Source organism: Harpia harpyja, chromosome 10 (genome assembly GCF_026419915.1).
Source record: "Harpia harpyja isolate bHarHar1 chromosome 10, bHarHar1 primary haplotype, whole genome shotgun sequence".
NCBI lineage: Eukaryota > Metazoa > Chordata > Aves > Accipitriformes > Accipitridae > Harpia > Harpia harpyja.
In genome coordinates this window covers 28391672-28403842 of record NC_068949.1, presented here as the reverse complement: position 1 = coordinate 28403842, position 12171 = coordinate 28391672, and the positions used below count along the sequence as shown (strand labels likewise).

At 45.0% G+C, this 12171-nt stretch overlaps 1 protein-coding gene across 4 annotated transcripts in view; it reads left to right on the top strand.

The window, feature by feature from the left end:
- EXOC6 (exocyst complex component 6) overlaps nt 1–11478 on the top strand; it is a 99694-nt gene extending 88216 nt beyond the window's left edge. For all 4 annotated transcript variants that reach the window (XM_052798290.1, XM_052798291.1, XM_052798292.1 and 1 more), the window contains 3 exons: nt 9288–9400; nt 9878–9889; nt 10357–11478. In XM_052798290.1, coding sequence (XP_052654250.1) covers nt 9288–9400; nt 9878–9889; nt 10357–10489 — 258 coding nt within the window. In that variant the 3' untranslated portion in view covers nt 10490–11478. The remainder of the gene's footprint in view (nt 1–9287; nt 9401–9877; nt 9890–10356) is intronic.
- Nucleotides 11479–12171: the final 693 nt, after the last annotated feature.

Here is a 12171-nt window from a genome sequence, read left to right as displayed (position 1 = left end):
CGACCCCCATTGACACTAATGGGAATTGCATAGCTAAGTCCCCGTAACATCACTTTGAAAATGCATTTGTTATACCAATCCAGAAAAAAGGTAGCATAAACTATAGGGAGACATTCACAGATCAAGAGATCAATTTACACTTTGAAATACAAGACCAGTGTGTGTTATTCCAGTTATGTGATCAGCAGGGGACTTTAAAATTCACCACATTCAGAAAATAAGTCACCAGGAGTAAATAAAACAAAATATTTTGGCAAGTGGCAGGCAGACTTGCTAACCAGGCTAACAAGATATTTGTCAGCAATAACAAACACCTACTTGATTAAGTGGTAATTCTGTTTGGTTGGTAAGGTGTTATTCTACAGTTAGCAAACTCTGTCGTTTTTCCTTGTAAGCTGGACTTAAATATCGATGTTTTAAATACTTCTGTTGTTGCTTTGCGACTACGAAATGCTTAGAGTGAACAAGACTTGTCTTTGTCCAGTTCTGATTCTGGTCCTTCACGTTTTAGTTCCAATCTAGTAAGTGCTTTCATGGTGTGCATGCTTTAATAATCAGGGAGATAACATTTGGTGAACTAATGGGAGGGGTATCTTCATGTTCATGCAGGGGTTTTTTGTTAATTCGTTGGAAATAAGCATGTACCTGTGTAACATATATTCATGTGTACTTGTGCATGAAACATAAGCAGGGACTAAAAAGAAAGTGTCGTCGTTGTGTAGCTGTGTTATTGCAGTGCCTATCAGTCCCAGTCATGGACCATGGTCCCATTATGCTGGGCAGAATATAAATAAGTGTTTTAAGAAAAGGAAGACAGTACTGCCTCAGAGTTCACAAACCGATGAGATTATAGCTCCCCTGAAAGGTTAATGTTATGTCAGAAATTATGAAACAGCAATGATTCTGGTTGACAGGCTTCCTCTTCGGTCATCAAACCCGTTTGTTCTTCTGAATACAAGGTGTGTAGGTACAGTGTGAGCTCCTTGGGGTGGGAAATGTTGAGGAGTGGGACATTTGTGAGAGGCTTTTGTGAGTTTACTGTGTTTAAAATGGAAAAGTCCCTTTCATCATTGGAGCTTTTTAGCTCCAAACCCCAATAAAATTAGTAATAATTGAAATATTAATGTATTTGCTATTCCTTTATCTTAATGACTTAAATGATGCATAGCTAGCAAGAGTCATGGGGCTTTTTTTCCTGGGTCAAAAGCCACACATCCTCAAGGAAAAAATTGTAATGTTATTTCTCTCTACTCTTCTGTGCTCTTTCCTGAAAAGAGATTGGGTGTAGCTTGCAGTTGTATATGCTTGGCACTGTTCATTTCCCAGAAGAGTTCACCAGTATTGTAGGCTTCAGGATTTTTTTAATTAAAGAGGTCAAAATCCATTATATCAAAATTTCAAAGAATTTACCAATTAGCTGTAGTCTGCGATGCCCAGCAGGTGGCTTTTATACTATTAAAGGGAGATTGTTTCCATCTCTGATCAAAGCAAAAACAAAACAAAGGAAAATATAGATTATTTTGCCGTACACAGTGCAAACCACTTGCTGTGTAAATTATAGGTGAAAACTGTACATGAGAGACTGTTCAGTCGTACTGCTTCAAGAAAAAAAATCTATATATTTTCACACTGTTCCTCATGAGGATTTTAATGGTAATGTCTAAATCTGTTTAGATTACTGATTAGCTGAGAAGATTAGACAGCTTGCTGTTTCCTAAAACTAAGACTTTAGCATCTTCCTATTTAAAAGTAAAAGTAAAAATGCAGTAGATTAATGAATTTGCTAGAAGTGAAATTAGAAAAAGCTGAGTATGCTGGAATGTTGCAAGATGCAAAAAGTTCCAATTTGCACTTTTCAATGAATCTAAACTTCCCTGATTTTTGCCTACTTAAAAGAATGTTTGTGACCTTTTGACCCTTTTGTTATCCCTTACTCAGAAAGGCCTTTATTCTGTAAGGCTTAGGTATAAAAAAATAAAAAGAGCGTTAATGGCATAACAGTCCTTTCTGATCACCCTGTGTAAGATGTTTATGCAAAGTGTCAATAGAAGCAATTGGCCTAACAGTGTGACAACCTGCTTTGCTTGGAAATGGGCTAATCTCCTGTTTGGGTTATCCAGAGGTCAGGTAAGGATTTCTTTTTTTGTACTCCCTGTAGTGCGTGGGTACATAACCTGCAAACACTACAGGGCAGAAATCAGAAGCTGAGCCCAAGAATGCCACAAAGCTTTTTTTTTTTTTTTTTTTAAATCTTGCCCTGTTTGCTTTTCCTGATATTTTTTTTTCTCTGCCTTCTTTTAATTTTTTTGCTTCCTGGTCCCATCCCAGAGAGTCTACTTGAGCGTATAACACATAATGATGACAGGGACTCTACCAATATCATTATCTGCTGCTTCACTTTGTTGTGGGTTTTTTGGTTTGGTTTTGGTTTTTTTTCCAAACAGGCATCATCCCACTCTTTTTTGAAGTTCACGTGGAAACCTACTTTAAATCTCAGTCTTTGAGGGCTGCCCCTGTTGCCCTGTCACAGCAGGCTGGAACTCAATAAGCGCTCAGGCAAGCATAGCGGGCCAGGCAATGGGCCTTGGCGGGCTGCATGCTGTGAACTCCTGCCTCACTGAATCAGCTTCTGTGTGTTTTTATAACTGCCTTTTTTTTCCCTGTTAATTATGCCCCAAGGCTGTGGAAAGACAGCATTTATCTGTTTCAACAGACTAAGCAGCAAGTGTTCTGACATGTTTATCAGGCAAATTGTACCTGACAAAAGGTAATTACACATGCAATCAAGTCCAGAAGTAACTGGGTGATTAGGGGTTAATAAACTGCTTAGCATAAGAAATATATTCAGCTTGTGAGCAAGGAGAGTGGGCCAGAAGGACATAACTGACAGTGATACGTTAAAAGAATTACTTTTCTTTTGATGGAATATTTGACTTCACAGAAAGGTAAGCAGGGTATTAAATGTACAACTCATTTTTATCTCCAGCTCCTGAAGAGCTGGTGCCTATTGTCCAACCAAAGCTATTTGCTGACACTCTTACTACTTCAGAAGAGATAACGGCACCACTCCAACTTGTACTAAGCTACCTCAATAATTTACAGTTAGGATTTTTGCAGTATAACCAACACAATTGGTGGCATCTAATGGACACTGCCCCCGTTTCCTTCAGCAAAGCCCTCGTCTCCTCCTTCTCTCTGTTGCTGTGTTGACTCTGTGCATAGCTAGTTCCCAAACTTGTGTTCTCTTCCAAGATTATTCCTGACAGTTGCCCAAAAGTAAAAAGGAAAGGGCATCTGTATGATATTTGAGGATGTGACAAGAGGCTCAAACAGCATTGAAAGGGCCGGATGGTCGATTCCAGCAGTTCCCAGCGCACAAGATTCTCACATAATTACAAGATGGCCTAAATACAGGACTACGGCTGAGCTGCTCAGGACTTTAGGTAATATCAGACAAAGCTTTACTGAGCAATGATTACCAGTAATTTCTATCCAAACATGGCCATATCACCTAAATATTGGGAAAGAGCAAGAGTACTGATGTTGAAGAATAGGTGCAAGTTGTAAAGGGAGCTAGGCCTTGAGCTTCATTGTGTTTGAAAATCCTTTAACAAAGTGCCCTATTTGAAACGAGAATTCTGTCCCTAAAATCTTAAGAACTTTTTTGCCCCTGTAGCATCAGTATTGTAACGTTTTGTGTTAACCAAACCCATTAGCTATCAAGGTCTTAAAGTAGGACATCTTTTAACCAAAAAAATAGTTTAGTATATTTTACAACAAAATTGTGTCTAAAATAAAAGTCTTCTAATTAAAAATAGCGGTGTTACCTGTATAATGTAGGAGATGACTATAGCCTGTTATAGAAGTGTATATATATATAAACACCTTTTTTTTTTCCAAGTGGTGTTTAGAGCAGAAAGAGCTAATGTTAGACATAAAAGGCATTTAGAAAATACATAGACATGAACAAAAAGTTAGAAAATCAAAGTATTGTAGGGCATCATTCAAAATGCAAGTGCAAAACAGCAGCCAGAGGCTTAAGTTATCTATAGTGTTAGAAGTATATATGTGACTAATAATGTGAAGGTTTGAGAAGGCAACACTGTTTCATATACAGTAAAAGGAACATGCTGCTCTCTGATCGTCAGCCCTGATGGTTCCAAGATGTTGGATAAAGGTTCCCCTGCCATCACATCTTTAGAAGAGGCAAATCCTCTAAATAAGGCAGAAGTGTATACCCTATCTATCTTGTAAATGGAAGTAAGTGGACAGTCTGTTGGACACCCTATCTGATATACTAGAAAGGATAAAGCTTGTTCCTTTTTTTTTTTTGGTAACGATTCAGAGACACACAAGTACATACACTTCCCTGCAAATTATTCTTAGTCAGAAGGGCTTCTGACTTAGCTTATTTTTTATGGTTGTTATGGGATAAAGGGTGTCCAACGGTGCCATTGTTCTTTCATAGTAGTGTAGTATTTCTAGTTTATTAGGTGCTTCACAGTGTTTCAGCTGCATGATAAGCTGGTTCTGACAGAGCACCCTTGGGTGGCTCCTTAGGTGGGGCTGAGTGGCTAACTAACAGCTAATGGTCTGCACTGCCTCCAGACTCTGAGAGTAGCAGGAGAGATTGCCTTTCTGTTGGTTTGAAGTATTCCGATACATGTTAACTTTGGAAAGATGCATGCGGAAAAAAAACATTTTTCCTATTGTAATTTCAAGGCAAATAATGCACATTCTAAACTTGAAGAAGTCACAGCCAGCAGCACCAGTGTGATGTGCTACACTGTGTGGATTTTGATTGATTTTTTGAGGCAGGAAAGTACTTATTGCCAGGACCTCCTCCATGCCGGTATTTCTACAGTGCATGTCAGTGTGGACCATTCCTTGCTAGACAATACATCTCATTTTCACTTACTGTCTCAGTAATAGTGACAGTTTTAGTGGATAAAATAGTAGTAGGGAAATGTTGCTTTAATTTGGCCTTTAATAGGTTGATTCTAGTTGCCACAATAAGAACTACCAGAAAATTCTCCTGTACTTCATGCTTCACAACTGAGAAGCTGTGGGGCTTCACCTGAACTTAAATCCTCTAAATGTTTTTTTTTAATTGTAGCTGATACTCTTTTTGGCAAAATTAACGCTTTTACGATTAGACTTGCCCTTGATACAATTTTTCTTTTTCCATATTAGTAGTAATCACAGTATTTAAAACTGCAGAGATTTACGACCTTCTTTTATTTCAGAGGAACTTAACAATATCCCACATATTACATCTCTGTAGTATGAGTCACGTCAGCATGTCAAGCCAAATCCACAAAGTATTTCCATTATATCTTCACCTTGAGTACTGTGTAACATTACTAAAGGCTGTTCCCTCTCCTTGTGGTTTTGCACACACCTAGTCCCTGTCACATTATAAAATCATTTTAATATGCATCTATTGTGAATGAAAATACAGCAGAAATATAGGGACAAAGTTGTTTGGGTTTTTTTTTTGTCCTCTATTGAAGAGTTGGCCAAGTTTTCATGATGAATTTCATGTAGCTATCTGTTTGCATGAATTAAAAACCTGACTTTTTGCATCTTCATGTTCTCTTCAGTAATCTTTATGTAGAAATTTCAAGATAAGTTTATCCTTTACTAAAATAAAAATCATCTACCAAAGGATTATGTAGGCCAGTACTTCGTTAACAGTTTTGTCTTTCCGAGAGTATGTTCAAATCACATGAAGTAGCCCAAATATTTTTTTGCATCTTTGAATGGACAGGCTGTTTTCTAGATCATATGCCTGTGGCCAAGACAGTCCTACTGTAATAGAGGTCTTTCTAAACGAGGAAGAGGAATTAATGCACTTCATTTAAGTAAGGCACACATTTGGGTGGCAAAAGGTAGTGTAAATCAGAAAGGAAGAGAGTAGCAGAGGTTGAAGCAGACTGTAGGGTTGATTGATACCTCTGCAGCATGGCTGTAGGAGTGAAGGTGAATTCGCAGTTGTGCTCGAGGGAAGCTTTTTATGGGTGGATTGAAGTTATTTCCCATACAAGCGTGATGGTCCTGGGACCAGCAGCTCATTTCTGCTAGACTGTCCTTGCTGCCGTTGGCTGCTCGCCAGCCTGCTCCCGTCACAAAGTGCCTGCATTGACTGTACATCTGCCAAGTGCCAAGTCAGATGCAGGTGATATGAATGGCCAGGACACAGATCCGAAGAGCTGCACACCAGGCAGCTCTTGCCCACCCACAGCGTACAGTACGTGCTGTCAAAGCCCATTATGTACAGCAATATGCCACAGTGCAGAACTGCAGCTGTGAGGGAGACAAAATGCACAATGCATAATTGTGCACAGCAGCAGTCCAGTCTCCAGCAGTCTGCAGCTCCCTGTTGCGTTTACTCCAGCAGCAGGGCACATTTGTCACACTGCAGCCCCTGAACACATGCACAGAAGGAGGGGAGGGAGCTATGATTGAGAAGCATGTGTCATTTGATTGCATGTCCCTGGTCCTTCATGTTACCTGCCACATGTCATGACAGCTGCTTTAACTTAGGAGGTTTATTAGCATGAGGCTGGTTGTGTGCAGCTCTTTGACCAAGTGTGGAGCAGGGAAGAGGCTCTGGGTACGTTCCCCCTTGCCGATAATGTCTCTCAGGGTGTACACTCTTCAGAGCTAGGACTGTCTCGGAGTGCACAGAATATGCTTCACGTTGTCCTGGGACATTTGTTTTATCTCATGTGTTGAAAAGCAGCAGACTCCATGGTGTCTGTTTAGAGCCTTACATGCCTACCTATGTTTGGTCAGGTGACAAATGAGGTGTAATCTTCCACCCTAGCCGTCAGTATCACCGAGATGTCGCAGAGCCACAACACAATCAGATGCTTGATTCAAGCACTGGAAGTACGGTATGAAAATTGCTCATGCGATATTGGCAGGAAGGTTTCTCTGAACTTGTCAGCACTGTAATTGTATCGGTCATCAATGGCTCTGGGCCACACATTGCCAACAGGATACAGAACTTCAGGGTTGTTTAGAATGTACCCAGAATCCTCATAGGGTATTCCTCAATAGGGATAAGAAATGAAATCTTTCACCTTTCATGTACTGAACACAACTGCTGCGGGAGCATTGGCACGGTTCTTTCTTAAGGACCATCTCCCATGTGGAGCCCATGACGAGTAGCATTGTAATTAGTAGTAATTTATTAATACATTCTGTTTGCTTCTCTGTAAGAGAGAGGAAACAAGAAGTCTCTGGTTGGGTTCCTGTGGTGGTCAGCTTTATCCTCCCACCTTGTGTTGCACATCTGCCTGTCCTCTCTTTCCACTCTTTTGATTGTGCTTTTGAATATTTCATACAGCCTCTATGAGGACTGGGCACTACCAACTGTTGTAACACAGGTAATAAGAACTGATGAATAATACGCAGCAGCAACTGAGGCTGTGGGTTTCACAAATGCCACTAATTCCTGAGTTATCAGAGCCTTCCCAAGTCTGTTTGCTTAGTGACTAAAGGCATGTTCTCTTCAGCTCAGTAGGAGAATTGATGGTGCCCATCCTGAGAAGGCGCTTTGTGAGAAAGAACCATTTGCATTTGACCGTGATGGCTATCATGGATATGTAGTCAGTAGAGAATTAAATAGCCTCCTTGCTTTTCATACACCTTTCACCCATACGAGATAGTTACATGTAAAATCTAGATGTCACTGAGGTTTGTAATGGTCCCTGAACGACTTTGGAATGACAGAGCAGTAATTGTGTCAGAGGTCTGTTATAAAGCCAGGAAATGTTACTGCGTATTCATAAAAGACTGTACTACGAATATGGAAGGAGTAAGTAATTAGAAAAGAATTTAAGTGAGATACTTTATTTGAAAATAACATAAGAAAGGGGTTAAGAAGTGGAAAAATTTGGAGAAAAGAGGCGTATGAATTTGAAGCTATGAAGACTGGGTGTATGCTTTTATTTTGTAATGAAGTTGGTATTATAATTTTGGGGATGAGCATTACTGGAGACCTGTGACGTTTTATCAAACTGAGAAGTCTGAGTAAGGCAAGGCTCTTGGAGGTGCAGCCCTTTTCTTGGCATAGTCTGCGAAGTCAGAGGAGCGGGCACCTGTGGCAGCTCTGCCTGTGGGAGCAGGGGCCAATCCTGTTTGTGCCCTGGTTGTAACAGCTCTGGTGTGGCTTAGCAGAAGCAAATGTTTAAAGTGAACAGGGTTCTTTATTTAAATAGCAAAATGGTACGACTTGCAGTAGTCTGTTATGTTTCTTAAAGTGGTTTTGTTACAGAAAATCCTGTTCCACCCCACCTTTCCAGCATTACCAATGTAGCAGGGGCTCCAGGTTGCGCTGAGGACCCAGCTCAGTGGAGCAGCCATGGGCATGGCGAGCAAAGTGTTGCTAATGGTTCCCCACGCTTACTTTAACAGTGGTTTGGCTAATACAGGGCAGCCTGAGAACAAGCCCGTGTTAGCCCTCAGCAGCAAGACAAGGCCAGGCATCAGATGCGGGGGGAAGCTGGGGGTGCCCTGCCATTGACGTCAATGGGAGCAGGGCCCGCCGGCCCGCAGGTAGCCGTGGGAAAGGCTCCACGGAGCCGGGCCGCCTGTGCCCTGGCCCGGGGCAGCCTGGGCAGGGTGCCCGGTGGTGCCTGGCCTGCACCCCATGACGGTGGAGGGGGAATTAGGCTTTGAGGGCTGCGAGGGCGCTGGCTGCCGGAGGTTAGGCATCACGGTCGCTTGTAAAAGCAGGTTGTTTTGTTGAACAGCAGCTCCGAGATCGTGAGTCAAAGGCCTGATTCGAAACTCCGGCCAGATGCAGGACTGCGCTTGGAGGCTTTTTGTTCCCCTGTTTAAGTGTTTGGGGTTTGTTTGGGCCAGAAGTGTGCCCAGGGCTTGGGGTTGAGTCACAAGGATCAGTCACCATGGAGAGTGCAGCAGGGGTTGTTTAATTCACTTAATTGAGACTACCTGAACCTCTGGTTTAAATTACTGTGAGCACTCAGCAACAGACACGAGTATCCCCTTCTCGCTCCCCACGGTAAAGCAAGCTCCCGAAACGCCAAAGCCTGAAGCCGTTAGCATCCCCTCCGAGGGCCGAACCTGCACAGCCGCCTCCCAGCGCAGGGAGGGAGGCGAGAAGGCGTTAAAGAGAGAAATGGGCAGGTGAAGGGGCTGCCGGCTGGGCTCCCGGCGAGAGGCTGCGGCCGGGCCCGGTCCGGGCGGGCGCCTCCTCCCCGCGGGAGCCGCTTCGCTCTCCCTCACCCGCCTCTCCCCCCCCGCCCCCACCGCAGCTCCTGGACCTCTTCATGGTGTGGGACTGGTCCACCTACCTGGCTGACTACGGGCAGGCCACCTCCAAGTACCTGCGGGTCAATCCGAGCACGGCCCTCACTCTCCTGGAGAAGTAAGTGCGGGGGCCGGGGCCGCCGGCGCGGGGATGCGAGCGGCGGCGGGGCGGGCGCGGGGCAGGGACGGGCGCCGCAGCGCTCCCAGCCCGGCGCCCGCGGGGCGGCTGCGGGGCCGGGGCCGCCCTCCCGGGCGCTGCGGCGGTGAGAGCCCGGCGGCAGCGCGTCGCTGTCCAGGTGCCGAGAGCCGCGCAGAGCGGCGGGCAGTGCCGGAGCCCCGGTAGCAGCCCGCGGCTGCCCGAGTTGCCGCTTTAGCGAAGGGAAACGCGTGGGGTTTCGCTGCCGGTAAAGCCGGTACGAGCGTTTCGGCTGGCCCGGCGAGTGGGCTGGGGCGGGCAGGGTAAGGGAGAGCGCGTTGCCGCCAGCCGAGTATCAACCTGCTTTTAAGAACTGCATCAAAACACACTGTGATTTAAAGGCATTTTCTAACGGTGTTTTCTCTCCTCTCCTGCCTGCGATGAATATGTATTTTGCAGAGTTCACAGAGGGTACGTATCACCTATATTGTTACCAAATACTGCTGCTTCACTTTATTTCCCGAATTTCGTTTTTTAAATCCATTGATATGGGAGATCAGCAGTAACGATATCGAGTAATCTGACAGTGAACAAAACACACCCATTTGCCGAGTCAGAATTTACCACGGAAGCAAATGATACTAATGGGTTTTTTGGTTTGCTTTCCTCCTAACGCAATTGGTAGGGCCAGTTTCCTGCCGAAGTGATATTTGCTTAATACTTACAGGCAATTTGTGAAGTAATATTTGTTAGAACGAGTTCTGCGTTGTGGAAGCTTAATTTAAGAGCACATAGATAACAGGGTTTGTAATCTTTCAGTTCCTATTAGCAGAAAGATGAAAAGAGGAACAAAAGTAAACCTATTCAAATAGTTGGATTTTTCCTCTTCAAATTATGTTTCTAACGTGTCTGTGTCGTTTGCTTTTTTATTTCTCCAGAATGAAAGACTCTAGCAAAAAGAACAACATTTTTGCTCAGTTCAGGAAGAATGATCGTGACAAGCAGAAGCTAATAGAGACTGTAGTAAAGCAACTTAGAAGTTTAGTGAATGGTATGTCCCAGCACACATAGGCCTGTTAAATCGACGGTATCATCATGCCAAGAGGTATTTCTCAGCCACTATTTCTACTAAGCAAACAGTGATATCAGTTAGGACATTTGTTTGACCGAGTAAAGGAAAAATGCAGTAGATGGCTTGTACACAGAGTCTTCAGCAAACAATTCTTTGTACGTATTTTTAATGGATTGAATACTATTTTGTATATTGTAAACAAATGGTGAAAAACGAGACTGTACAATAAAAACCAGCTCAATCGTATTGTACATGGAACCGCTGAACTGTAAATACGTTATTTAAATATCTGCAGACACGGTGTCCAAAATTTTGCTCCAGGTAGGAATTATTTGAGAAATGATCCCTTAGTTGCTGTTTTCTGGATGATCCTAATTTGATGTTTTTTAAGCATTGAGATACTTGCATTTCAGATGCCACCTATCGTTTTCCTGCATTAAATGTATATTAGCCTTAAAGTGATTGGACATAATTTTGTATGCCAGATTTTGTAGTCTGGAGGTACGAAAAAATCTTCTGATTTTTAGTACCTTTGAAAACTACCTGAGAACTAGACTTGATATTTATTTAGCATTAGGGCTTATAGGCTTTGTTCTCCGAAAGGGTTTAATCTCGAGGTTGTGAATGTAAATAACCATTTGAGTTCTTTATAATGTGACGTTTTGTTTCTGTTCCTCAGGGTTACTGTTTCTAACTGTACTTTTGTAAGATCCCGGGTTCTTTTCCCCAGGTTGCAGTAAAGAATAGATTTGCCACTGTTGGTTTCGTGCCGCATCTGTTTGTCAGTATGCGCTTTCTACCGCCAGACCCATCCCAGCGATTAGCATTTCGTCCCACCGCCGGTCTCTTTGCACTGTCCCCTCCTGGCTATTTTAGACACAACGAGAATGTCTAACAAATACAAACCAAATGGAACATGTAAAAATAATGTACATTTTCGCTGTATTTTTAAGTTATTGACGGTCTAAATACAGTAATATAAACCTCACCCGCGTTCCTCTTTAATTTCACGCACTGGAACGCGCCTCAGAGCTGGTGTCGCTGGGACCTGTACAGGTTCCGGCCCTTGGTGATTTACTCCCGGGGCAGGCGGGCGGGGGTCCGGGCGGCCCCGACGGCGGGGTGCGACCCGGGGGGCTGCGGGATCCCCCCCTCCCCCGCGGCTGCCGCGGCAGTCCGGGGCGGCGGGGCCTGCGGAGCGGGGCTGGGACGCTCCCCGGCCGGGGAAGCCCGGGGCGGCACTCGCTGCCTTCCCCGGACGGCGGGAAGGGCTGGCCCGAGGGGGCGCCTGGGGGGGTCCCGGCGGGGCAGAGGGGGGCACCCCGCGCCGAGGGGCAGCCGTCCCGCCGCGGAGCCGGCGCTGGCTGGGGCGGGTGGGCGCCGTGGCCGGCAGTGCCGTGCCATGCCGGCGGGGGCGGGGGGGGGGGCGCCCCGAGGGGCCGGGCGGGGGGCGGGAGCTGGACGGCGGGCCCCCGGCCCCGGGGGAGGGGGGGGGGCTGCCCCGGCCGCCCCCGCTCGCCCTGGCCGCGTCCCCGCGCCCCTCAGCCACTCTCCCCGGTTCTCCCGCTCCAATCACCGCACTTGGCCGCGCTGCTTAAATATGCAGCGGATACGTCATCTCCGAAGGTGGATCGGGCGTAAGTGGCCAATATCTATATAAATGTGGCCGAGGGGCGAACCG